This window comes from Chelonoidis abingdonii, chromosome 3 (genome assembly GCF_003597395.2).
Source record: "Chelonoidis abingdonii isolate Lonesome George chromosome 3, CheloAbing_2.0, whole genome shotgun sequence".
Taxonomy (NCBI): domain Eukaryota; kingdom Metazoa; phylum Chordata; order Testudines; family Testudinidae; genus Chelonoidis; species Chelonoidis abingdonii.
In genome coordinates, this window is record NC_133771.1 from 50,210,353 (window position 1) to 50,234,455 (window position 24,103).

The following is a 24,103-nucleotide window of genomic DNA, read 5'->3' on the forward strand; positions in this document are numbered from 1 at the left end:
GGTATACCACATCCACGCTTCTCCTTATCCACAAGGCTCGTTATCCTATCAAAGAAAGCTATCAGATTGGTTTGAACGACTTGTTCTTTACAAATCCATGCTGGCTATCCCTATCACCTTACCACTGTGATGGGCAGAGCCAGATGGCTACAGTAAGACTGAGAAACAGGTATGTTAGCCCCAGGCTAACAAATCCTAGGCCCTGGTAGCCAAATGGCAGTTGTCCAGGTTAAAAGGCACCTGGAGCCAATTAAGATCTTTCTAGAGGCAGTAGAGATAGCTACTTAATTAGAACACTGCAGCCAATCAAGGCAGGATAATCAGGGCACCTGGGTTTTAAAAAGGAGTTCACTCCAGTCAGGCAGAGGAGCAGAGGAGAAGGAGCGTATGTGAGGAGCTGAGAGCAAGAAGGCAAGAAGCTGAGAGTGAGAGAGTGTAGTGCTGGAGATTGAGGAGACAAGCGTTATCAACACCAGGAAGGTCCTGTGGTGAGGATAAAGAAGTGTTTGGAGGAGGCATGGGGAAGTAGCCCAGGATGTTGTAGCTGTCATGCAGCTGTTACAGGAGGCACTATAGACAGCTGCGATCCACAGGGCCCTGGGCTGGAACCCGGAGTAGAGGGTGGGCCCGGATTCCACCCAAACCTCCCAACTCCTGATCAGACACAGGAGGAGCTGACCCAGACTGTGGGTTCCACAAGAGGGGAAGATCACCGAGGTGAACAAATCCGATAATAAGCGCAGGACCCACCAAGGTAGAGGAGGAACTTTGTCACACCACCTTCCAAGTGTTTGCAGATGATTTCTTTAATTACTTGCTCCATTATCTTCCCTGGCACAGAAATTAAACTAACTGGTCTGTAGTTTCATGGGTTGTTTTTATTTCCCTTTTTATTGCATAATTAATTGCTTCCTTGCTGTGCTAAAATTTTCCCATAACACTGCTTAACAGACTAGTTCCAATTTACACAGCAAACACCCAATGGAAATAAAGAAATGTAAACCTCAAGGCAGATCTGTTCAAACTAGGATTTCAAGTGTGGCAAATTGCCGGCACTATTATGACGGGTCTTGCGCTTTCTCTTCTTTGGGGCGGGGTTTCAGGGTGCCATTTCTTGCCCCTGAATTGGAATATTAACTGCCTCACTAGTGTCCTAGAGAAGGGGAGTGGAGAGGGAGGGACCTGGGCCCGCCCTCTACTCCAGGTCCCAGCCCAGGGGCCCTGAGGATATTAGTAAACCACTTGAATTGACAGTTCCATCCCCTGGGCTACTTCCCTCTCCTGCCCTTCAGCTTGTGGGGGGCTTCCTGCCCTCCCTCTGCACGAGCCAGATTCCCCTTTACCTAGGGTCTTGGACTTCTTAGCCCACCGCAGCACTTTTCCAAATTTTCCTCTGCTCTAACACCAATCCTTTTTGCTCCAACTCCTCCCCTGTCTGATTGAAGCAGGGTTTTTTTTATCAGGTGACTGACTGCAGGTGCTCTCATTGGCTTCAGATGCTCTAATTAATCTATAGCAAACTTTCTTCCCTCTACAGGGAATAAGGCTCCCTTCTAACCCTCTCCTGCTGCCCTCTGGCCATGCTGTATCACACAAGCGATTAAAAAAATTAATCACAATTAATCACATGATTAAAAAAATTAATTGTGATTAATTGTATGATTAAACAATAATAGAATACCATTTATTTAAGTATTTGTGGAGGTTTTCTAAATTTTCAAATATATTGATTTCAATTACAACACAGAATATAAAGTGTACTTACTGTATTCACTTTATATTTATTTTTGATTACAAATACTTGCACTGGAAAAAGCAAAATAGTATTTTTCAATTCACCTAATACAAGTACTGTAGTGCAATCTATTTATCATGAAAGTTGAACTTACAAATGTAGAATTATGTACAATGAAAACCTGCATTCAAAAATAAAACAATGTAAAACTTTGGAACCTACAAGTCCATGCTCAGCTGATTGCTCAGACCAGGGGTCCCAAACACGGTGCCTGCGGGCGCCATGGCGCCCGCAGAGGCATCTAAATGCGCCCGCGTCCTGGCCAGCAGTCGAGCATCCGCCGAAAAGCCACTGAAATTCTGCGGCATTTCGGTGCCGCCCCCTCTGGATGCTGCTGCTTGCAGCCAACAAGCGATGTCATCCAGAGGCATTGCCGCCGATTTCGGCGGATGCTCGACCGCCGCCACAGTCCTTCGTCTGCTGCCCGCAAGACGAAAAAGGTTGGGGACCACTGGCTCAAACAAACAAATTTGTTTACATTTGCAGAAGATAGTGCTGCTCGCTTCTTGTTTACAGTGTCAAAAGTGGGACCATATGATCCAGCTGCCTTAGGCCCCAAAAGCAGTCTCACCAGTAGTTTTCTTGTAATTTTACTGGTACAGGGTTATTCTTGGGTCACTTACTTATGTCAACCCTTCTTTAGGCTTAAAGCCTGATGTGGCTAAGGTAACATCTTCAAGGCCTCAGCCCGTAGGCCTTGCTTTATAACCTTACTTTAATATGCCAAATACACACTCTTCACTCATAAATATTTGTCAACCATATATCCCTGTAATACTATCCTACTTATTCCTATGTCTTTACCTACAACTTAAATCTGTTTATCACACATTGAGTGCATATGAATTAACCACAACAATAGATAGCACAAGAAAATGATTATATAAGGTGATTAGCTACATCCTTCAGATGCCTCAATGTCATTTTCTGTCATGCCTACAAAAAAAATGATGACACTGCTGGTGTGCTGAGATTATTGGCTACTGTACTAACCAATATTATCTCATTGTTTGCTTGTACTCCTCCATTGGTTTGTTTGTATCCATCTGTTGTCTCTTGTCTTATACTTAGATTGTAAGATCTGTGGGGCAGGGACTGTGTTTTCGTTTCGTGATTGTACAGCACCTAGGACAGTAGAGTTCTGGTTTATGATTAGAGCTGCCAAACACTACAGTAATACAAATAATTGATGATAATAGTAAAATACCACTCAACCGATTTTCATTGTATCTGTTGTCTGGAAATAGAAAGTAAGTTTTCCAAAAATGACAGTAACCCCAAGAAGTATGACTAATTCTCTAGTGTCTGCCAAAAACAAGACTAGAGAAGTAAACAAGGGTTTGTTTTAACTGTGGTTTAAACAGAAAGAGTACATTGTACTACAGTAACATCATCTCTCAATTGCATGTTTTATACAAAATAAAATATTGCAAGTACCAGAGAATAAACAGTAACATCCAACATTCTCTCTTAGCCTTATCCATTCTTTTTGGAGTTAATCATTGAGTGCCTGATGATATTTACAGCACTAATTTTTGTCAGAATTGTCTCCCTTAATCAGCATTCCACAAAATGTTTTATTCTTATGCAATATTTTGCAGCTTCATTGAGTTTAAAGCTGATGCTTGCAAATTAAGTTCAACAAAACTTTACACAAATTCTACTTATTTTATTACTTTTTATATCCTCTGTCTCAATCTGAAAAAATCCTGTTTTCAAAGATCAAAAAAGAAAAATACTTGATTACTGAATGCGTGTAGAATCCTCACCTTAACTCTCTGTTCTTCTAAATACACAGTCATGGTTTTAATAGATTGGTTTCTAGTGGGTATTCTGTAACATGTTTCAGTACAAATGTTCTCATTTTTCTCTGTTAAATTCAAAACTGCATACAATCATTGTCTCAGTAGCCCCCAAAAGATTCTTTTCTTTCAGTGTCCAGTGGGGTGCCAAAAATCTTTACATTCCTAGTGAAGCCTGGATTTTTAATTTTTTTTCCTAGTTCTATCATGTAACTCAGTGTTTTTTTTCTTGTCTATGGTTTGGATGTAAAATTCTCAGTTCCTAAATTTAATTTGCTGCAAAAGTAGCAAGGTTATCTATTCCTGCATTTATGAAAATTTCTTTTTTTAACTAACTTGACTAAACAGCTTATTTCCTTTTTTTCTTTCAGCCATTCCTATGTTGGCCCAGATTACAGCATACAAAAAAATATTGGGAAAATTTCATTAGAACACATTGATGCTGTAAGTACTTTGTGCTCATCATTTGGTTGCTATAAGATCGTTGTTGCCTTTCACACGTATTTTTAAAAACAATTAACAGTTCATCCAGTAGGGTATGTCTGGCCGCCTTAATTCTTTATTCTCCCTATCCATAAAAGCTGTGACTAAACTGTCTGCTTTGTCTCTTCACTAGTAGTTCTCAAACTGTATTTTGAGGACCAGTTCAACAGAATTGTGTCACATAAAAGCTAAAATGCAGCAAAGTTAACCTGAAGTGCAGCTTGTGAGAAATTAGAGTGGGACTACTTATGAGTTGGTGTTAATTTTTTTTTAAATTTTACCTCCCGTTGTTTTTCTTATTCATTTTATAGTCTATTTTGTCTGCATAATTGGTCAGTTTTCCTGTGTTTTGGGTTTTTTTTTCAAATAACATAAAATATTTTTTTAAAAATATAGATCTATGAAAGTTTATTGTAAAACCTCAATAATTGGCAGAAGGAATCAGGAACAAGTGGGGGCAAGTGGCAGGAAATTTGGAATTTCGCCTAAATGCTACATCAGAAGAATGAATCTTAGGTAGAGAGTTGCAGCATTAGAATTAAATGCACCTCCAAAACCAAGATTATTGACATTCCTCCTTTTCATCCAGCCGGTTTGAAACACCTGAGTATGTCACTTGTTTCAAATTGGGTAATTGATCTCCCACAGAACAGGAAGGTTTAGGCTTCTACTCCAGTCTCTCCTCAGTGCCCTAGGATTTCAAAGACAAAAGAAAGCTCTGTCAGAGGTACTTGAATCGATTCCTCCAGAAGCCATGGTTCAGGATGGAAACCCTAAATTCCACCATAGCAGCAATTCCAAAGGAAACTTTTTCTGTCATTAATTTATCTGTAAAACACTTATCTGCACATTGTTCTATGAACTTCCTGGAGAAGATACCAGATTCACATACAAAATATGATGTTACCGGTATGCTGCTTTAACTTTTTGGACTACCTGCCTCTCTAAGGATGTTAACTAAAGTGCTAGTAAACATTGTATTTTCCTCTGGTAGAAAAGGGTTCACCCATACCCATTCCAAAACAACCTGCTCATTGGAGCACTGCTCCTGGAAATGTCCCATTGTGGAATAACATGGATTGGACAACTCCACTAAGACCCAAGTGGTGATATGCAGCTGATATTACTTCTGGGAGTTATAGATATCAGTCTTCACAGAAATTTTGTTCCTATCAGAGGGCAGGATTCAGAAGCTAGTGGCCAAAGAGCACAATGTCATCCATTCTTCAGTGACTCTATCTTGGCTTTGATGTCTTGAAGCAGAATGAACGTCTCTTCACCAACATACTGTTGTCAGTGAGATTCCACATACCTTCTCCAGAAGTTTCTTCTTATTCCTGTTTTCCTTTGTCCCATTGCCAAGAGTACTCAGAAGGCCAAGTATGTTAGAATCAGAGAGGGTTTGTGGATAAAATCTATGCCAGCTTAAAGAGCCAGCACATCCTTCGGCCTGCGCTGCTTCCTGCAGTCCCCATTGGCCTGGAACGGCAAACCGCAGTCAGTGGGAACCGCAATTGGCAGGAGCTGCGGACGCTGCAGGTAAACAAACCATCCCAGCTGTCAGAGGATTTCCCTGATAGGCTGCGTGCCAAAGGTTGCCGATCCTTGCACTAGATTCTCATTCTGGCTATGTGCCTCTAATTTTCTTTATTCCTCAGTGAAAGGGAAAAAAATAGCAAATCTGTTTTCTCAAGCGCTGCATGCAAAGACGAAATAAACATCATAGCAGCTGGTGAAGAGAACAAAGGACAATCCAGGAAAATGGAGTCTACAGCACAAGGTCTTTGAATGGAGAGTCGGGTCCTGAGTTGGACACCTGTCAATGGACCCTTTTGCAACCAGAACCCTGTAGAGAAACCAAAGTCTTTTTCCAGAGTAATAGGCTGTAGCTATAATAGTGGACTTTGTCCCCTGGCCAAAAATATGATTGTCGTTGTTTTTTTTTACTGTTCATGATTCGTTCCTGAATGGACAGACCGATGCGCACACACAAGAGAGACAAGTATTCCCACAATGCCTAAGGAGGTCCTGGTTCTCATATCTAAGGGTTGGTCCACACTACAGCTGGAAGTCGACCTCAGTTATGCTACTTCAGTTGATGTAACTTAGATCGGTTTACAACGGAGTCTACACCATGCTGTGTCAATGGGAAACACTCTCCCACCAACTTACCTTACTCTTCTCGGTGAGCTGAAATACAGAATTTGATGGAAGAGTGCTCTGCCATCAACTTAGTGGGTCTTCACCAGAGCCACTAAATCTACACCTCTGTGTCGGTCACAGCAGTGCTGATCTAGCCATAAGCATAGACATGGCCTAATTCAGGCAGCAACAACTCAATTATGCATTCTCTACACAAGGATCTGCTGCTGAGGACAAAACTGCACCCAACTGCAGAAAAAGTTAAACAACTTACATGATATCTGAGAGCTAACAATTGAAATAAGATTATCAGATGTGTTTATAATACACTTTCTTTTAGCTTTGAGAGAGTATTCTAGAAATGGGGCATCTTCAAGGGGCTAATCTGTTTGTAGGGCATAGTGTAAGTAGTAGGGATGGATCCAGTCAATGCAAAGGCAAAACAATTTTTTTCCAGAATTTCTACAGAAAAGTTTTAAAATGGGCCTAAAACTTACCACTGTAAAATTCAAGTGGTAGTCTTTTCTCACTAGACACAACAAGCTGATGCAGGATTGTCCTCTTATCTAGATGCAAGAAGATTTCTTACAGCTGCTGTACTTCTTAAATCCACATCAATGAGGAAAATTTCCTCCTGGGAAATAAATCGTAATAAATCGTGTATTAAATGCTTTCCCTAAGCATTTCTTTGAGCCCTTGTCACAAGTGCCCATAGATTTTCTGTCCTGCAGCATTACTGCACCCCTCATGAAGGGAAAATTGTGCTAAGCGTTAACCTTTATTCCCGAGATAAACCTTGTTAGAAGAAATTATTTTGTTTCCACCTTTTTTGCCAGCTGCAAAAACCTTCAACTCTGGCATACTCTTGATGTAATAAGTACTATTCAAATCAACACTGACTGCACTATCCAGTCCAGGAAAGCTCTAGCTCTGTTGGTCTAAAACCCCCATCATAAATTAAAAAAAAAACACTCTACATCTACTGCTAAGGGTTCAGTTACTAAAGTAGTTTCAGAAGTTTTCAGAGAGACAAACAGTTTTTTCCCCTTTGAACTGTTGTTCTCTTTCATTCAGACCCATTGAAGTTTCATGACCTGAAGGATTATACTAACATACAAAGAGAGATGTAGGGTAGCCACCTGGTCATGTTTTTTCACACCTTTACTGTGTTTTACAAGTTAAATGTGCAGATCATCTCAATCTTTGTCATGGGAGGAATGGATTTACATTCTGTGCTCACCCAGCAACTGAATGTATTTATTTAAAAATATCTTTCTTCTTCCTCGGTCTCTCTGACCCCTCTTCCTGGTGACACACTGCTATTGAACATCCCATTGTAATGGATCTGTGGACTTTCCCTGCAAAGAAGAATAAGAACATTTTTTTACCTTACCTGAAAATTTCCTTTCTTCTAGCAGGAAGGTCCCTAGATCCAACCCACCTGTCATAAGGTTATAGTTCTGGGGAACGCTGGACAATATTGGCACAAGAACAAATGGGTGTAAACTATCCATGAATAAATTCAATCTGGAAATTAGAAGAAGGATTTGAACTATCAGAGGATTGAGATTCTAAAAGAGCCTCCCAAAAGAAGTTGTGGGGGCAAATTTAATTAGTTTTAAGAGAAAGCTGGATAAATTTGAATGGAATTGTATGGTGGGGTTTTGATGGTGGGAGGCAGAAGGGTGCCTTCTGGTTTATGTCTGATGTTCTTGTAATCTCATGCTTCAGGGCTTCATCTGACCACCAGCAATGATCACAGGGGGATTCTGTGTGCAGATTTTTGTCATCTTCCTTTGAAGAATCAGAGATGGCCACGTTGGGAGATGGGATGAGGAGGGCCAGTGCTTTAGGTGGTGCTGAGCATTCTCTCTCTTGCTCAGGTGCTTTGCTGTCTTATTCTTGCTCACGTGCTCAGGGTCTAACTGATTCCTGTGTGTGGTGTCGGGAAGGAATTTTACCCATGGTCAGATTGGCAGCAATCATGGTTTTTTTTTGTCTTCCTCTGTAGCATGGGATGCGTGTCACTTGCTCGAAATATGTGGGTTTATTGCATATAATCCATTCTCTACCATTGCAGGGCCCTTGTGTATTGGAGCACCTGTTATCTGTCTGTGGCACATAGTAGTTTAGTTTCCTGTGGTCTAATTTCAGTTATTGGGTTTAGTGTGCTGGTGCTGAGTGATGATAGCTTGTGTTGACAGGAGGTCAGATTGGATGACCTGGTGCTCTCTTCTGGCCTTAGATTCTGTGACTCTTTGATGCTGTAACTGTCATAGACACCTTCATTTGCTTTGGGGTACAATCCTCCAAGGAGCTACAAGCAGGCGTAAGACCCGTTGTAATGGTTCTGCAGGGGTTTTTTTGCTTTAAGAAAGAAAATTATCAAATATACTTTTGTTACTTAGTAGCTTTCCACTTGTGTTACTCTATTTTATGTTTTTGTCGTTGGAAGACTTATTAGATTTAAAGGTTCAAGGACATATTTGAATTATCTGCAGTCCAGTACATTTTATTTCCCACAGCCATCCAAGTGGAGTTAATTAGTAATCCCAATAAACATATACCCTACCAGTCAATTGGCCAGTCTCTTACTTACATATTTTCTTATTCTTGCAGCTTTCTGTTAAATCATTTCCTCTTTGCATGAGACAGCTGCACAAAGCCCTGCGCGATAACCACCATCTCCGTCATGGAGGCCGTATGCAATATGGACTGTTCTTAAAAGGCATTGGCTTAACACTGGAACAAGCTTTGCAATTCTGGAAGTCTGAATTTATTAAAGGAAAAGTGGATGCAGACAAGGTAAGTTTTTAAAACAAGGCTAAATATCAAAATGCAAGGATTTCTTAATATGCTCTGTGCTTCATACCACATTTCATTATTAACTGGAAACTATTTTACTAAACATTAGTGTAAAAACTAGGATAATGCACCTTTCTAAGTATTTTTATTCTTTTGGGTACAGTTTTGCTTTTTAACAAAATGTTGTTATCTTTGTTTGTCTCAACCATTGCAATGAGACATGTGAAAAGAGAGGCAAGTCCAAGGAAAGCCATGTTCTAAACCAGACAGAGCTTTATAGGTTAGAACTGGCACGTTGTATTACACCACTAACAGCTGGAAAGCCAATGCAGTTCAGAAATGAAATGGCAGGAAAGTTGCTGTATTTTGTACTAGCTGAAACTTTGTAATAGTCATTATTATTATTTGTATTCTCAGAATGCCTGAGAGTGTTAGTTGTAGACCAAGACCCCATTGTGCAAGATGTTATACCAAAAGGTAGTCACTGCCCCCAAGAGCTTACAATCTAAGTATAAGATAAGAAGCAGCACATGGATATAGACGGGGGAAGAAAAGGAAACAATGAGACAGTTTTGGTCAGAATGATAGGCAGAGGAACTGGGGCCTAACTGTTAAGTGTTTTCTAGGTGTCATAGGAAAGGGAGTTTTAAGTAAGATAACATGTTAGTTTTGTGGATATTTACAGAAAGCTTCTCCCATGGGTGAGGGGCAGCATGGGAAAAAGCATGAAGGAATGCTTTTTGAAAACGTAGTAAGTGGGTGATGGAGGCTGGCATCATGGGGCTATCATTGGGTGTTGACATTCTGATAGTGAGTAATAAATAAGTAGGATGGGGTAGAGCCTTATAAGTGATGACAGATAATGTAAATATCATGCAATAGAGAAGGGGGAGCCAGTGGAACACAAGAACATAAGAATGGCCATTGTGGGTCTGGCCATGGTCCATCTAGCTCTGTATCCTGTCTTCTGACAGTGGTCAATGCCAGGTGCTTCAGAGGGATTGAACAGAACAGACAATTAGGTGATCCATCCCCTGTCATCCACTCCCAGCTTCTGGCAATCAGAGGCCAGGGACACCCAGAGCATGGAGTTGCATTCCTGATGGTCTTAGCTAATAGCCATTGATGGACCTATCCTTCATGAACTTATATAATTCTTTTTTGAACCCCATTATGGTTTTGGCCTTCAGATTATCCCCTGGCAACAAGTTCCACAGGTTGACTATGCATTGTGTGAAGAAGTACTTCCTTTTGTTTGTTTTAAATATGCTGTCTATTAATTTTATTGGTTCTTGTGTAATGTGAAGAATTAAATACCACTTCCTTATTCACTTACTCCACAGAATTCACAATGTTATAGTCTTCTATCATATCCCCTCTATATCGTCTCTTTTCCAAGTTGAAAAGATCCAGTCTTTTTAATCTCTCTTCAGACGGAAGCTGTTCCATTCTCCTAATTATTTTTGTTGCTCTTCTCTGTACCTTTTCCATTTCTAATATATCTTTTTTGAAATGGGGTGACCAGAACTGCACACAATATTCCAGATGTGGGCATATCATGGATTCATATAGAGGCATTATGATATTTCTGTCTTATTATCTATCCCTTTCTTAATGCTTCCTAAGAGTCTATTAGTTTTTTTGATTGCCGCTGTATGTTGAGTGGATATTTTCAGACAACCATCCACTGTGATTCCAAGATGTCTTTCATCTGCTAATTTTGCCACCTCACTGTTTATTCCTTTTTCTGGATTATTTATTAATATGTTCCAGTATAGACCCAGGGGAACTCTGCTATTTACCTCTCCCCATTCTGAAAACTGACCATTTATTTCTACCCTTTGTTTCCTATTTCTTAACCAGTTAATGATCCATGAGCGGATCTTTCCTCTTATCCCATGTTATCTTACTTTGCTTAAGAGCCTTTGGAGAGGGACCCTGTCAAAGACTTTCTGAAAATCTAAGTACACTATATCCACTGGATCACTCTTGTCCATATGCTCCACACCAAAAGTAAAAGGATCAGGGTGGACTGATCCCCTCTCCAGTACTTTCTTATTGGCACATGGCATGAGTCAGAATCCTCTAGTTTCCACAGCTGATCCTTCTGTTCTCCTGCAAATATTCAACCTATATTATTCTCAGTTTTTTTTATTGTTCATTAGTGTTTCTTAGTTTCCTGGTTAGTGTTAGAATCCCCACCCTGGGGGATTTCTGTAGACACTTATGAAATGAACAGCCATTAGGGATTTTTATGTGTAGTTTTGCAAAATCTTGGAAGTTTCAAATTATGCAGATTAGGAGTACATTGAAAAACAATTCTACCTTATATCTGAAAATAAAGGATGACAAGTGCATTTGTAGTCTATAGTGGAAAAGGAAATCACTGAAGGAAAAGAAATAAAAATCATTTTTCCTACTCAAGGCCTGAAAAAAAAATTGGATCAAGTCAACTGATCTCCCTCCTTCCTTATTACTGAACTATGGCAGGGAAATCAGAGAGGACAAAGTAACTTGCATGATAAGGGTGAAGTTCAAGTACTAGAGAGGGGTTTAAACCAAAACATTTATAAATATATCAGAGGGATTACTATTAGGGAAGGAGAGGAATTGTTTAAGCTTAGTACCAATGTAGACACAAGAACAAATGGATATAAACTGGACACTAGGAAGTTTAGATTTGAAATTAGATGAAGGTTTCTAACCGTTAGAGGAGTTAAGTTCTGGAACAGCCTTCCAAGAGGAGTAGTGGGGGTGAAAGACATATCTGGCTTCAGGACTAAGCTTGATAAGTTTATGGAGGGGATGGTATGATGGGATAGCCTAATTTTGGCAATTAATCAAAGATCAATTGCCAAATTATCAACAGGTAAGTATGCCAGTGGTCTGGTATGGGATCTGAGTTACTACAGAGAACTCTTTCCTGGGTGCTGGCTGGTGGGTCTTGCCCACATGCTCAAGGTTTTAACTGATTGCCATATTTGGGGTCGGGAAGGAATTTTCCTCCAGAGCAGATTGGCAGAGGCCCTGGAGGTTTGCAGCATGGGGCACAGGTCACTTGCTGGAGGATTCTCTGCAACTTGAGGTCTTCAAACCACAATTTGAGGACTTCAGTAACTCAGACATAGGTTAGGGGTTTGTTATAGAAGTGGATGGATGAGATTGTATGGCCTGCATTATGCAGGAGGTCAGACTAGATGATCATAATGGTCCCTTCTGACCTTAAAGTCTATGAGTAAATCAAAAATCTTCTGGTGCTGTCATGTCCAAGCCACCAAAGCTAAATGGCTTTCCTCAGCAAGATGCTCAACATAAAGTATCATGAAGATGGAATTTCTTCAGGCATGTTTCCCTGGGAAATACATATAAGAACATCATTTTATCTTCTCTTAATTTCTACCTGGCAGATCTTGAGCAGGATCCACCCATACTGATAGCGCTAACAATGTTTAAAAGCTGGTTATAGTTCAAAAGAATTTAATGTTTTTGCATAACAGCTTTTAACATTGCTAACACCTAAACTGTTATTTTACACATTGTATCAAACTCCTCAGATACCAAGCTGGATAAGCAGAGGGTTTTTTAGCTAGTCAACAAGAGCTCTGTTTTTCACATGTCCACCTTTAATTTTAATTACATAATTTGTTCAAGAATTAGAAATAGTCTTGGCCACAGGAACCTTAAAGGTGTGTTTTAGGTGTTGAAAAATGTAACATTTTAAATTGTTAATATCTTAGCTTTTTTTCCCTCAGACCTGTAGTCCTAGAGGAAGAGTCTTCACGTATGTAATGACTAAACTTGATAAATCAGATCATGACAATGTCATATGTATATCAGTTTGTTAATAAGCTAGTGGATGCATTGAAAATTACTTTGCCTTAAAGGACGGAGCCAATGTAAAACAGAGATGCAATGTGTCAGCTAAAATGGGCATGTGTGATTTCAGAAGGCAAATGTTGAATTGTAAAAGATACCTACTGTACATAGCTATAGATACTGATGAAATGCACAATATGAGTATGGACTCTTTGGTATAGTTTAGGTCTTTGACATACAAGTAGGATCCACACTTGGAAGGTTACATCAGGAAGAGATTTATTTGGTACAATTTCACAACCTTGTTATAATCTTTGTCAGAAGAAAGAAAGAAAGCTGTGCCATTTTCAGCTCTTGATTAAAATCTTTTTCAGTGAAAAATAGTGCCATGGTATTACTCATGTATTCTTGGGATAATAAGGATGTAATGTCCTATTTTGACCTTTCAAAATGCTGTGTTTTGATTGCTTGTCAGTATGTTTCTTCCAATGTTACAGTCTTATTAACCGTGGAAAGAGAATAGAATGAGAAGCAGTTAAGATACAGAATACTGAGGAAGATCAAAGTAGTAACTTGTGTTATTCAAAGAACATAGCATACATTAATATTTTTTATATTTCATCATTATTACATCAGTGCCTAACAAGAATGCTGAAGTGGTACATATTTAACTCATCATCATGACAATTCAGAGACTGTAATCTGCATATCTTCAGATTTTGTATTTGCCAGAAGGTATAGCTACTGCAATCTGAAAGGCTACATATTTCCAGTGTCTTTAGAAATATTTTAGAATAGGAAGAATTAAAACATTGTATCACAATCCCCAAAATAGATATTTCAATAAAAGTGTATATGACTGAGGGTCAGCTTATACCAGCATTACAAAACTTCATAGATTTTTAGGCTGGTCTACACTAGAAAATTTAACTGTCTATTTAAGTACATCAATCAGCGATGTGAAAAATCCATACCTGAGTGGCAGTGTCAAGCCAAAATAAGTCCCCAGGTAGACAGTTCTAGGTCATGTCTTCTGTTGACCTAGCTACTGCTCTCAGGGAGGTAGATTACTTATGTGATGGTAGAATCCCTCCCATCCATGTAGGTATTGTCTACATGAAGTTCTACAGCAGCCCAACTGAGCTGCTGTCTCATTTTAAGTGTAGATAAATCCTTAGATTCATAGATTTTAAGACCAGAAATGACCATTAATTATCATCAGTCTGACCTCCTGCATAACATAAACTAAAGGATTTCTTGTTAATTTCTGCATCAAACCCATAACTTGTGTTTGATCTATAGCATATCTTTTAGAAATCTTGATCTACAGCCTGCAAGTGATGGAGAGTTTGAATTGTTAATGTTTAGTAGCACTTTTGGTGCCTTATTTCTAGTCTGAATTTGTCAAGCTTCAGCTTCTAACCATTGGTTCTCATTATGCCCTTTTCTGTTGGATTACAGAGCTGTCTACTATAACAAATCTTTTTCACATGTAGGTACTTCCAGACTGTGATCAAGCTCTCAGCTTTCTCTTGGATTAACTAAATAGACTTAGCTTAGTCTCTCAATATAAGGCATGTTTTCCAGACCGTTAATCATTCTTCTAGCTCTTTTCTGAAGCCTCTCCAATTTTTCTATATCCTGTTTGAATTGTTGGCAACAGAACTGGAGATTGTATTCAGTAATGGTCTTACTAATGCGATATATGGAATACCATCTCCCTATTCCTACTTGATATTCCCCTGCTTACACTTCCAAGAATTACATTTGCCCTCTTAGCTACAGCACTGCATAAGAACATAAGAATGGCCATACTGGGTCAGACCAAAAGTCTGTCTAGCTCAGTATCCTGTCTTTTGACAGTGGCCAATGCCAGGTGCTTCAGAGGGAATGAACAGAACAGGTAATCATCAAGTGATCCATCCCCTGTCTCCCATTCCCAGCTTCTGGCAAACAAGAAACTAGGGACACCATCCCTGCCAATCCTGCCTAATAGCCATTGATGGACCTATTCTCCATGAACGTATCTAGTTCTTTTTTGAACCATTATAGTCTTGCCCTTCACAACATCCTCTGGCAAAGAATTCCACAGGTTGACTGTGCATTGTGTGAGGAAATACTTCCTTTTGTTTGTTTTAAAACTGCTGCTTATTAATTTCATTTGGTGACCCCTTGTTCTTGTATTATGAGGAGTAAATGTCACTTCCTTATTTGCTTTCTCCATACCCATCGTGATTTTATAGACCTCTATCATATTCTCCCCAGTCGTGTCTTTTCCATGCTGAAAAGTCCCAATTTTATTAATTGCTCCTCATTCAGAAGTTTTTCCATACCCCTAATCATTTTTGTTGCCCTTTTCTGAACCTCTTCCAATTCCAATATATCTTTTTTGAGATAGGGCGACCACATCTGCATGCAGTATTCAAGATGTGGGCGTACCATGGATTTATATAGAGGCAATATATTATCTGTCTTATTATCTATCTTTTTCCTAATGATTCCCAACATTGTTAGCTTTTTTTTTTAAACTGCTGCTGCACATTGAGTGGATGTTTTCAGAGAACTATCCACAATGATTCCAAGATCTCTTTCTTGAGTGGTAACAGCTCATTTATACCCCCATCATTTTATGTGTGTAGTTCGGATTATGTTTTCCAATGTGCATTACTTTGCATTTATCAGCATTGAATTTCATCTGCCATTTTGTTGCCCACTCACCCGGTTTTGTAAGATCCCTTGTAACGCTTCGTAATCTGGTTTGGACTTCACTATCTTGAGTAGTCTTGTTTCATCTGCAAATTTAGTCACCTCACTGTTTACTCCTTTTTCCAGATCGTTTATAAATATTTTGAACGGCACTGTTCCCTGTACAGAGTTGTGGGATCCTGCTGTTTATCTCTCTCCACTGTGAAAAACTGACCTTTTATTCCTACCCTTTGTTTTCTAACTTTTAACCAGTTACTGATCCATGGAGGATCTTCCATCCTATCCTGTGACTGCCTACTTTGCTTAAGAACCTTTGGTGTGGGACCTTGTTAAAGGATTTCTGAAAGTCCAAGTACACTATATCCATTGGATCACCCTTGTCCACATGTTTATTGACCCATTCGAAGAATTCTAATAGATTGGTGAGGCATGATTTCCCTTTACAAAATTTTTACCCAGAAATTATGTTAATCTATATGTCTGATAATTCTCTTCTTTGCTATAGTTTCAACCAATTTGCCTGCTACTGAAGTTAGGCCTACTAGTCTGTAATTGCCAGGATTACCTCTAAGAGCCTTTTTAAAAAATGGTATCACATTAGATATCCTCCAGTCATCTGGTACAGAAGCTGATTTAAATGATACACTAAGTACCTCAGTTAGTTGTTTTGCAATTTTATATTTGAGTTCCTTCTGAACACTTGAGTGAATGTCATTTGGTCATGGTGACTTATTACTGTTTAATTTATCAATTTGTTCCAAAACCACCTCTATTGACACTTCTATAGAGTGTATCTGGAGAGATACAAAAAGACGGGTGACACCTGTCAAAGCAATGGGCTAGGAGAATGATCTTTTCATCAGGATTTTAAAGTCTGGGAGTCTATAAGGATACAAGTGGGCCAAGATTGCATTTGTCCAGGCTGGAGAAAAGGATATTGCAGTAATTGAGACGTGAGATGATGAAAGCCTGGTAAAGAGTTCAGCTGTGTGGATGAATAAGAGAGGCCATATCTTAGAGACGTTATGCAGAAAGAATGTGAAAAATTTAGATATTGCCTGGATGTGAGGATTGAGGGTGAAGTACGAATTGAAGATGGTGCCCAAGTTACAGGCCCTGAGTGACAAGCAGGATGGTGATGGTGTCCTCTGTGATCTTTTTAAGGGCTCATCTACTCTTGAAAATTTACCAAATAACTATCCCTGAATAATTATTTTAGTATTAGCCTGTGTGGACACTCTCTTATTCTGGAATAAGTTTTTCTTTTTCTGATTTAGCTAATCCCTTTGGAAGTGGATTAAGTTATACTGCAAAAAGGCACTATTATTCTAGAATAAAAGCATCCACCTAGTGACTTATACTAAAATAACTATTTTGGAATAGTTATATTGGTAAATTTCCAAGCATAGTAAAACTCTAAGAGTGGTCCTTGATAGAACGCATTGTTAATAGACCACCTGGAAATGGAAATGGCTTGGATGATTGTAGCAAGTCCAGTATCATCAAGGAAATTCCACAACATGGTAGCTAACTGCAAATGAAAATATTGTCTGTATCATCAATGCTGTCTCTGAATCCAAAAACAATTGGAGCTCCAAATACTCAAAATCATTAAACAAATAAAGCAAGCAATCGCTACCATTGCCAATTCTTGTCACTTTCCCCTTACTAGCATCATATGTCTTTTCTGGACTGAGTCTTAGGCCAGGTCTACACTGCGACTTTAAATCGGTTTAATGGCCGATATACCGATTTAACGCTGTACCCATTCACACGACGTCGTCATTAATATCGAGTTAAACGGCTCCTTAAATCGATTTCGGAACTCCTCCCAGACGAGAGGAGTAGCGCTAAATTCGAAAGTGATAACTCGGATTAGGGTTCGTGTGGATGGAAATCGACATTATTGGCCTCCTAGAGGTATCCATAGTTGCACCAACTGCACCGCTCTGGTCTGCAATCGACGAACCAGATGCGGAGTGCCGGCTAAAACAGGAATAAGCCCCGCCGAGACCTTTAGAATAGACATTTCTGCTTTCACAGTGTCAAGCTCTGATCAGCACGGGTGGCGATGCGAGTTCAAATGCAAAAAGTAGCATCTCTGCAATTGAAACCTTAGGGAGATACTAGATCTGATCGCTGAATGGTGAAGACAAATCTGTTTTTATCAGAGGTGTACGTTAAAGAACAGGAAATGCCAACTCCAGATACACAGCGGTGGCGTGAACAACCGTAAAAGGAAGCCAGAGACTGCAAACGATGCCATGGAGGGAGGGGGGTAATGAGGACTAACAGCTAACCAGTCCCTCCAACAGAAGTCTCTGAAAAACTATTTGCATTCTGGCTAGCGCCCAATGTCTGTACTTATACACGTGTCTGCGTGGTTCACCGGAACAGCTCGCAGTCTCTTCCCTCCCCAGCACGTGAAGGAAAATAAAAAAATAAGATAATCCTTGAGTACTGTAATGTCACCCCTCTGTGTACTGAATGCTGCTGGCAGAGAGTACGCGAGGTGTTGACAAACGGTCCAGGATAACTGTTCGTGATCTCAAGGTCCAGATGCTTGTGCTATGCGTTTGCTCAATCACTCGGGAAAAAGGCGGCCAAAAGGGTTGTCTGCCTGCCCTCAACAAAGGGAGGGGTGAGGCCTGTACCAGCACCACCAGGGGCATATGTTTCTGCCCCATCCAGCACTGTGCTCTCACCCGGAAGTGGGGAACTATGGGATAGCTGATGGAAAAGGGAACAGCTACTCACAGTGCACTGCTCCTGAAATCGATGGTAGCTTTGGACCATGGACGCAAACAATCGATTTCGTGATCCCACTGTGGATGCGCTAAACCGATTTTATTAGATCTGTTTTGTAATATCGGTTTAAGCTAATTTGAAATAATCGTGCAGTGTAGACGTACCCTTAGCTAGGTCATTCTCCATCTTTACTATATCTTAGCCAAGAACTGTGAAAAGAAGGAATTTTCACTGTCCAGACATGATGAAAGGGAAACAGAGCTAAGTTTTATATGCCTGTTGTTATCACGATGTCCCATAATTCTTAGTGATAATCTCCAGTGGCTTCATATAGATATCATACAGGAGTGGTGACAGAAAAGTGGAACCCTCTGGGACCCATTTGAGTCAGTTGTTAGAGGTGTTAGTATGGACTTATGAACTTTCCTTTCATCAAGGAAAGGATCAAATAAAGAATGTTGTCTCCACACTGTTTCCAGTCCTGAAATCATATTGATGATTTCAGAAAGCCAAAAGAACCCTTATACATTTAATATGAAAATATAGGTAAACAATATTCTTACTAAAAATTTACTTAGTCTACTTCATATAATTACTTTATGATGGAGTATTATGTTTTATTATAGGTGGTGCAGATAGTGATGCCTATAGTTAAGGTTATTGGACACTTTACATTATAAGACCCAGTTTTCAGTTACCAGTACTTATAATTTTGCAAAACATAAACCATTCTGGTTGAAATTTCTTATTTCAGGTGTTTGTCTCCTGCTGAATTTTTTCTGGGAAGTTACATGTAAGATGTTCAAGCCATTTCCAAAAATAGATGACAGAAAAAAATTGTCCATGTTTAAGAAAAAATGAAATAAAATTTTTTACAACCTATTTACAGTGTTGTTGACAAGCTGCAGAATCCCATGCTTTGTTGAGGGGATACCCTGGTGTCAGGGATATGTGTTTTGCGATCCCTATGAAAATTCTCCCAAATTTGGGCAAGTTTAAGCCTCTGAAAAATCTATTTGTCCATGCTCAGAAGAGACTTGTTAGCGTTTGGTTGCAAAATTTTCCAAAGATTCCATCTGCGCTGAGCATGCTCCAACCCAGGGCTACAGGGGCTGAGCATGACTTTCTCTCTGATTGCATCTGCCAGCTATAGGGGGCCAATGTGTATTGGACTCAAGAGCAGGGAGACTCTCTCAACCTTTCCTATATTCTAAATATCTGACTACAGATGCCCAGGCATTGTGGAAGAGAAAAAAGAAGCAGCCTTACTCAGATACGCAAGGGTAAGAGCTCAGAGAAAAAGAGGTTACGAGCAGGAGCCAAGCTGGAGAGGGGGCCGAGAGAAGTTGGGCAGAAGGGGAGAGTGAGAAGTTGGGGGGATCAGAGGCAGAAAGGTGTGTAACCACAAGAACACACTCCCCTTGAAAAATGGATTAAAAGCCAAGATTCCTCAGTCTCAGCATTTCTTTTCTGTCTAGCAAATAACTGAGATACTCACTGGTAAAGTGTCTCTCGTCCATCCCCCTGTAGTGCTACAGTTAATTCTGTTAGCTCAAGTAATAGAGAACTGTGCTGTGAATCTAAAGATCGGAACTCTGCTGATGACCCATGTGGGAAATAATAACAGTATGAAATTTTTGATTTTTCTATGTCAATTTTTAAAAAACTTAGGAAATTACATCCTAAGATACCTAAGTTAAAAAAACACTAATGTTGCAAAGTCAACGGCTCAAAAGTTAGGAAATGCCAGAATTGAGATTGCCTGTGCAATCTTAATTTGGTCCCTTTGTGGATATATATTTTGATGCATACATTTATTTATCTGATCACATGCTAGTTTTTCTCCATGGTATCCCCACCATATTCAGTGCACAGGATGATCAGGGCCTGGGGACTAAATCTGAGTTTAATGAGGTTGTCTAGAAGATCCCCGCCTCATTTGTTGCAGAAGTTGGAAGGCATGTGGTAAAAGAGGCAGGGAACTGCAAGAAGGATTGTTTTGTGGATAATATTGAATGCAGCCTGTCAAAATTGATTTTATCTCTTCTTGTGCCACTCAGTTCCTGTATGATGCTGGGCAAGTCAGGTAAACCAAAATTTTCACAGGTGGGGCCACTGTTTTCACTGATGTCCTCATTTTCCAGATATACAACATGAGACACAAGGGGTCTGATTTGTAGAGGTGCTGAGCATTCACAGCTGCAACTAAAATCACTGGGAGTCTTGCTCTTCACCTATAAAGTTCTATATACTGCTAAATACCCTGAAAAATCTGGCCCTAGGCATCTCTAATTGGGTACCCACTTTTAACATGTTTGGCCTTAATCTCTGTGTCTCCGTCCTCCATGTGTAAAATGGGGATAATAGTATCTCTTCTCATAGGGTTGTGAAAAATAAATTCATTCATGTCTTAAAGATTCTATGATGACAGCACCATAGTGAAGTCCATGAGGAAATTAATAATTCTGTATTCAGAGCAGAGTTTGGATGGTGTGCATGAGGCCTGTCATGGTACAAATGCCCACTCTGAACCTTAGTGTCCAAGAGATGGGGTACCAGCATGAATTCCTCTAAGCTTGATTACTAGCTTAGAACCTGTAGCGCTGCCACCAACCAGGAATTTCAGTGCCTGGTACACTCTGGTCCCCCCAAAACCTTGCCCGGGGACCCCCCAAGACCCAGACCCTCTGGATCTTAACACAAGGAAAGTAAACCCTTTCCTTCACCGTTGCCTCTCCCAGGCTTCCCCTCCCTGGGTTACCCTGGAAGATCACTGTGATTCAAACTCCTTGAATTCTTAACGAGAGGAAAATGGACCTTCCCCCTCCTTCTTTCTCCCCCTCCCAGACACTTCCTGAAGAGAGAAGTAATCCTGACATAGAGAAGAAATTAGCCTTTCTCTCCCCTTCCTTCCTTTCTCCCCACCAATTCCCTGGTGAATCCAGACGCGTCCCCTGGGCTCACACCAGAATAAAAAAACAATCAGGTTCTTAAACAAGAAACTTTTAATTAAAGAGAGAAAAACAGTAAAAATCATCTTTGTAAATTTAAAATGGAATAGGTACAGGGTCTTTCAGCTATAGACACTGGGAATACCCTCCCAGCCCAAGTATACAAGTGCAAATTAAACTCCTTCCAGCAAAAATACACAATTAAACTCCTTCCAGCCAAATGCACATTTGCAAACAAAGAAAACAAACATAAACCTAACTCGCCATCTTACCTATTTGGAATCTATAAGAACCTGTATCAGGGAGATTGGAGAGAAAACTGGTTGCATGTCTGGTCCCTCTGAGCCCCCAAAGTGAACAACAACCAAAAACTAACAGCACACACAGAAACTTCCCTCCCTCAAGATTTGAAAGTATCCTGTCTCCTGATTGGTTCTCTGGTCAGGTGACAGCCAGGCTTACTGAACTTGTTAACCCTTTATAGTCAAAGAGATATAAGTACTTCTGTGCTATTAACTTTTCTTATGTGTTTATGACAGGGCCATACTTAGAATGACGGGAATAAAAATAAATATAGAATAGCTACACATTCAGTGAGCACTGCCTGCCCTGTGCACTGAATGAGGCAAGGGTCCTGTGGAAAAAAAAGTATGTGATCATGTTATTAAAGACTTTAGCATAATGCATATTCACCAGGAAGCCGAATTAAGGTTGCATAGGTAACTTTAATTATTGCATTTCCTACCTTTTGAGTGGTTAATTTTGCAATCTAATGTTCTTTTAACATACTGTTTCTATATAAACCTTATTCCGAATAAAAATGTTCACTCAGATTCTCGCACATTTTGTTCTTGTTGTTTGATGTTTGAGTCTTGATGAATAACTTTGTCAGATCCTTGTTTTTAAAAGAAAAGTGAGAATTAAATATCTGCTCTGTTTATAAAATAGTTCAGGAAATAAGGAATCAAAGGGAAGTATGGATGCTGACAATGTAATGAAATAAGAGGAAAATATATAGAACAATTTTAAAATGAGGATTTTTGTTTTCAGTTAGACAACATACTTTATAGTGGAAATAGTTATTACTATGCTTTCATTGTTTTCAGATTTAGCTATATGATCATTCTCTGAATGACAGCAGCAGAAACTTGAAGGAAGATGAGATATCAAAGAACAAAGAAACGATTGAAAATTAAATCCATTTCTTTGGGGCATTATACAATATTTATTCCTTTAGCAAATAGTCTGGAATCAAGATTTTGATACAGATAGATAATTTTTAATATACAACCCATCACAGTGGCTTTAACTCTGTTGTCCAGGATTCCTTTTTCCCTTTGCCACATAAATTCTAATTAGAAAATATATTATTTCTACTCACACTGTTCACTGTACTATAGTATGAAAAAAGCTGAAGCTCTTTTTTTTTTATTAAGGAAAGATCATTTCTAGTACATGGAACATTTACCAAGTAAATTGTACAGAAGAGGTTTTATGATGTCTCCAACTGTGTGCATGATTGAGGAAGACCAAATCCTTTTATATTGCAGAAAACCATGACATTTTTTTAGCATTGTGTTAAAAACAAAGTATATTTAATTTACAGTTTATCATTGTCCAAAGAATCCTTAAAGAATAAGGTTCTCAAAATAGTTTTTTGGATATTCTTATGCATATATATACAGTGGATTATGTTGAAATATATGCATCTGCTTTTACCTTCTTTCATTTGCTTGAGTCTAATTAAAAGATTTTTTTATTATTATCTTAATTATAACTAAAAGAAGTGGGTTCTAAGAAATAAATATGATCAGTATAAATAGAAAAGTCTTAAATTTATTTTAAAAAAAATCTGCCATAAGTATTCAAGTGCCCAAGAGGAATTTGGGATTTAAGGAACGTAAAACAATCTATTCCCAGGTCATTTTTTATAAGAAACTTATTTATTTGGGACTCTGTTATGAATAAATATAAAAAATTCAACCAATCTAGAAAATAAGAATGTGGAAAATGTGGAGTCAGTAAATTTTGCAGATGATTCAGCTTCAGAACTTTCAAACAGACATTCCCTAGTAGTTTTATAAGAAAACAATAATTCTTCTGAATTAACATAATCATAAAATAAATATGATTAACAAAGCAAAGCTTTACAAGTGTATAAAACAAAAATGATGCAATCTTTAGTGATTAATTCAGATTTAAGCATTAGAACTTTCCTACTATGAATTTCAGTAGTTTTCTACTTTGAACCTTTGATAGATCTAGTAACTGTGCAATCTGTAGTTCTTGTAACAAGGTGGCTCAAGTTATACAGAGGAAACAAGAGCTGGTCTGTGGGAAGGCAATTTTTGAGCAGAAGCAGTTGATACCCGAGGAGGAAGCGATGAAGTTTCATACTGAAATCCTTCTACAGAGCAAGTGCATGGCAGAGAAAGATGAGAAGTAGGGGACCCTGAAAGCGGAGGTGACTGCCTTAAAAAGGAACAGACTGTGCCACGGTGAAGGGTATAGACAGTAGAACTTGCTATGGGGCTGGGCAAGGTTTTAGGGGGCGGATGTGTGTAACAGTGTCTGCCCCTTTAAGAGCTAAGGGGCCTAGGACCAGCTAGCTTTGCTTGTAGGCAAAGACCCTTTTTAGAAGCAGGTATTTGGCCCTGGTAGAGGGTATTAGACTCAGCTGGGAAGGGCTCAGCTGATTCCTCTATAAGGCTAGAAGAGCTGCAGGAAAGAGGTTGGCTTCTGTGGCATTTCCTGAAGCAGAGGGGAGAAAAGCAAAAGAACTTTGGGTCCTTGCAGCTTGCTTTGGTCAGGGGAGTAGCTTCATTTTGGTGTTACATTGTGAGCTCAAAGGCTGA

The 24,103-nt window shown here is 39.4% G+C and overlaps 1 protein-coding gene across 2 annotated transcripts in view; it reads left to right on the top strand.

Moving 5' to 3' along the window:
• Positions 1–24,103, top strand: part of PRIM2 (DNA primase subunit 2) — a 291,161-nt gene that overhangs the window by 206,644 nt on the left and 60,414 nt on the right. For both annotated transcript variants that reach the window (XM_032806250.2, XM_032806249.2), the window contains exons 9-10: positions 3,969–4,041; positions 8,842–9,027. In XM_032806250.2, the coding sequence (XP_032662141.1) occupies positions 3,969–4,041; positions 8,842–9,027 (259 nt within the window). The remainder of the gene's footprint in view (positions 1–3,968; positions 4,042–8,841; positions 9,028–24,103) is intronic.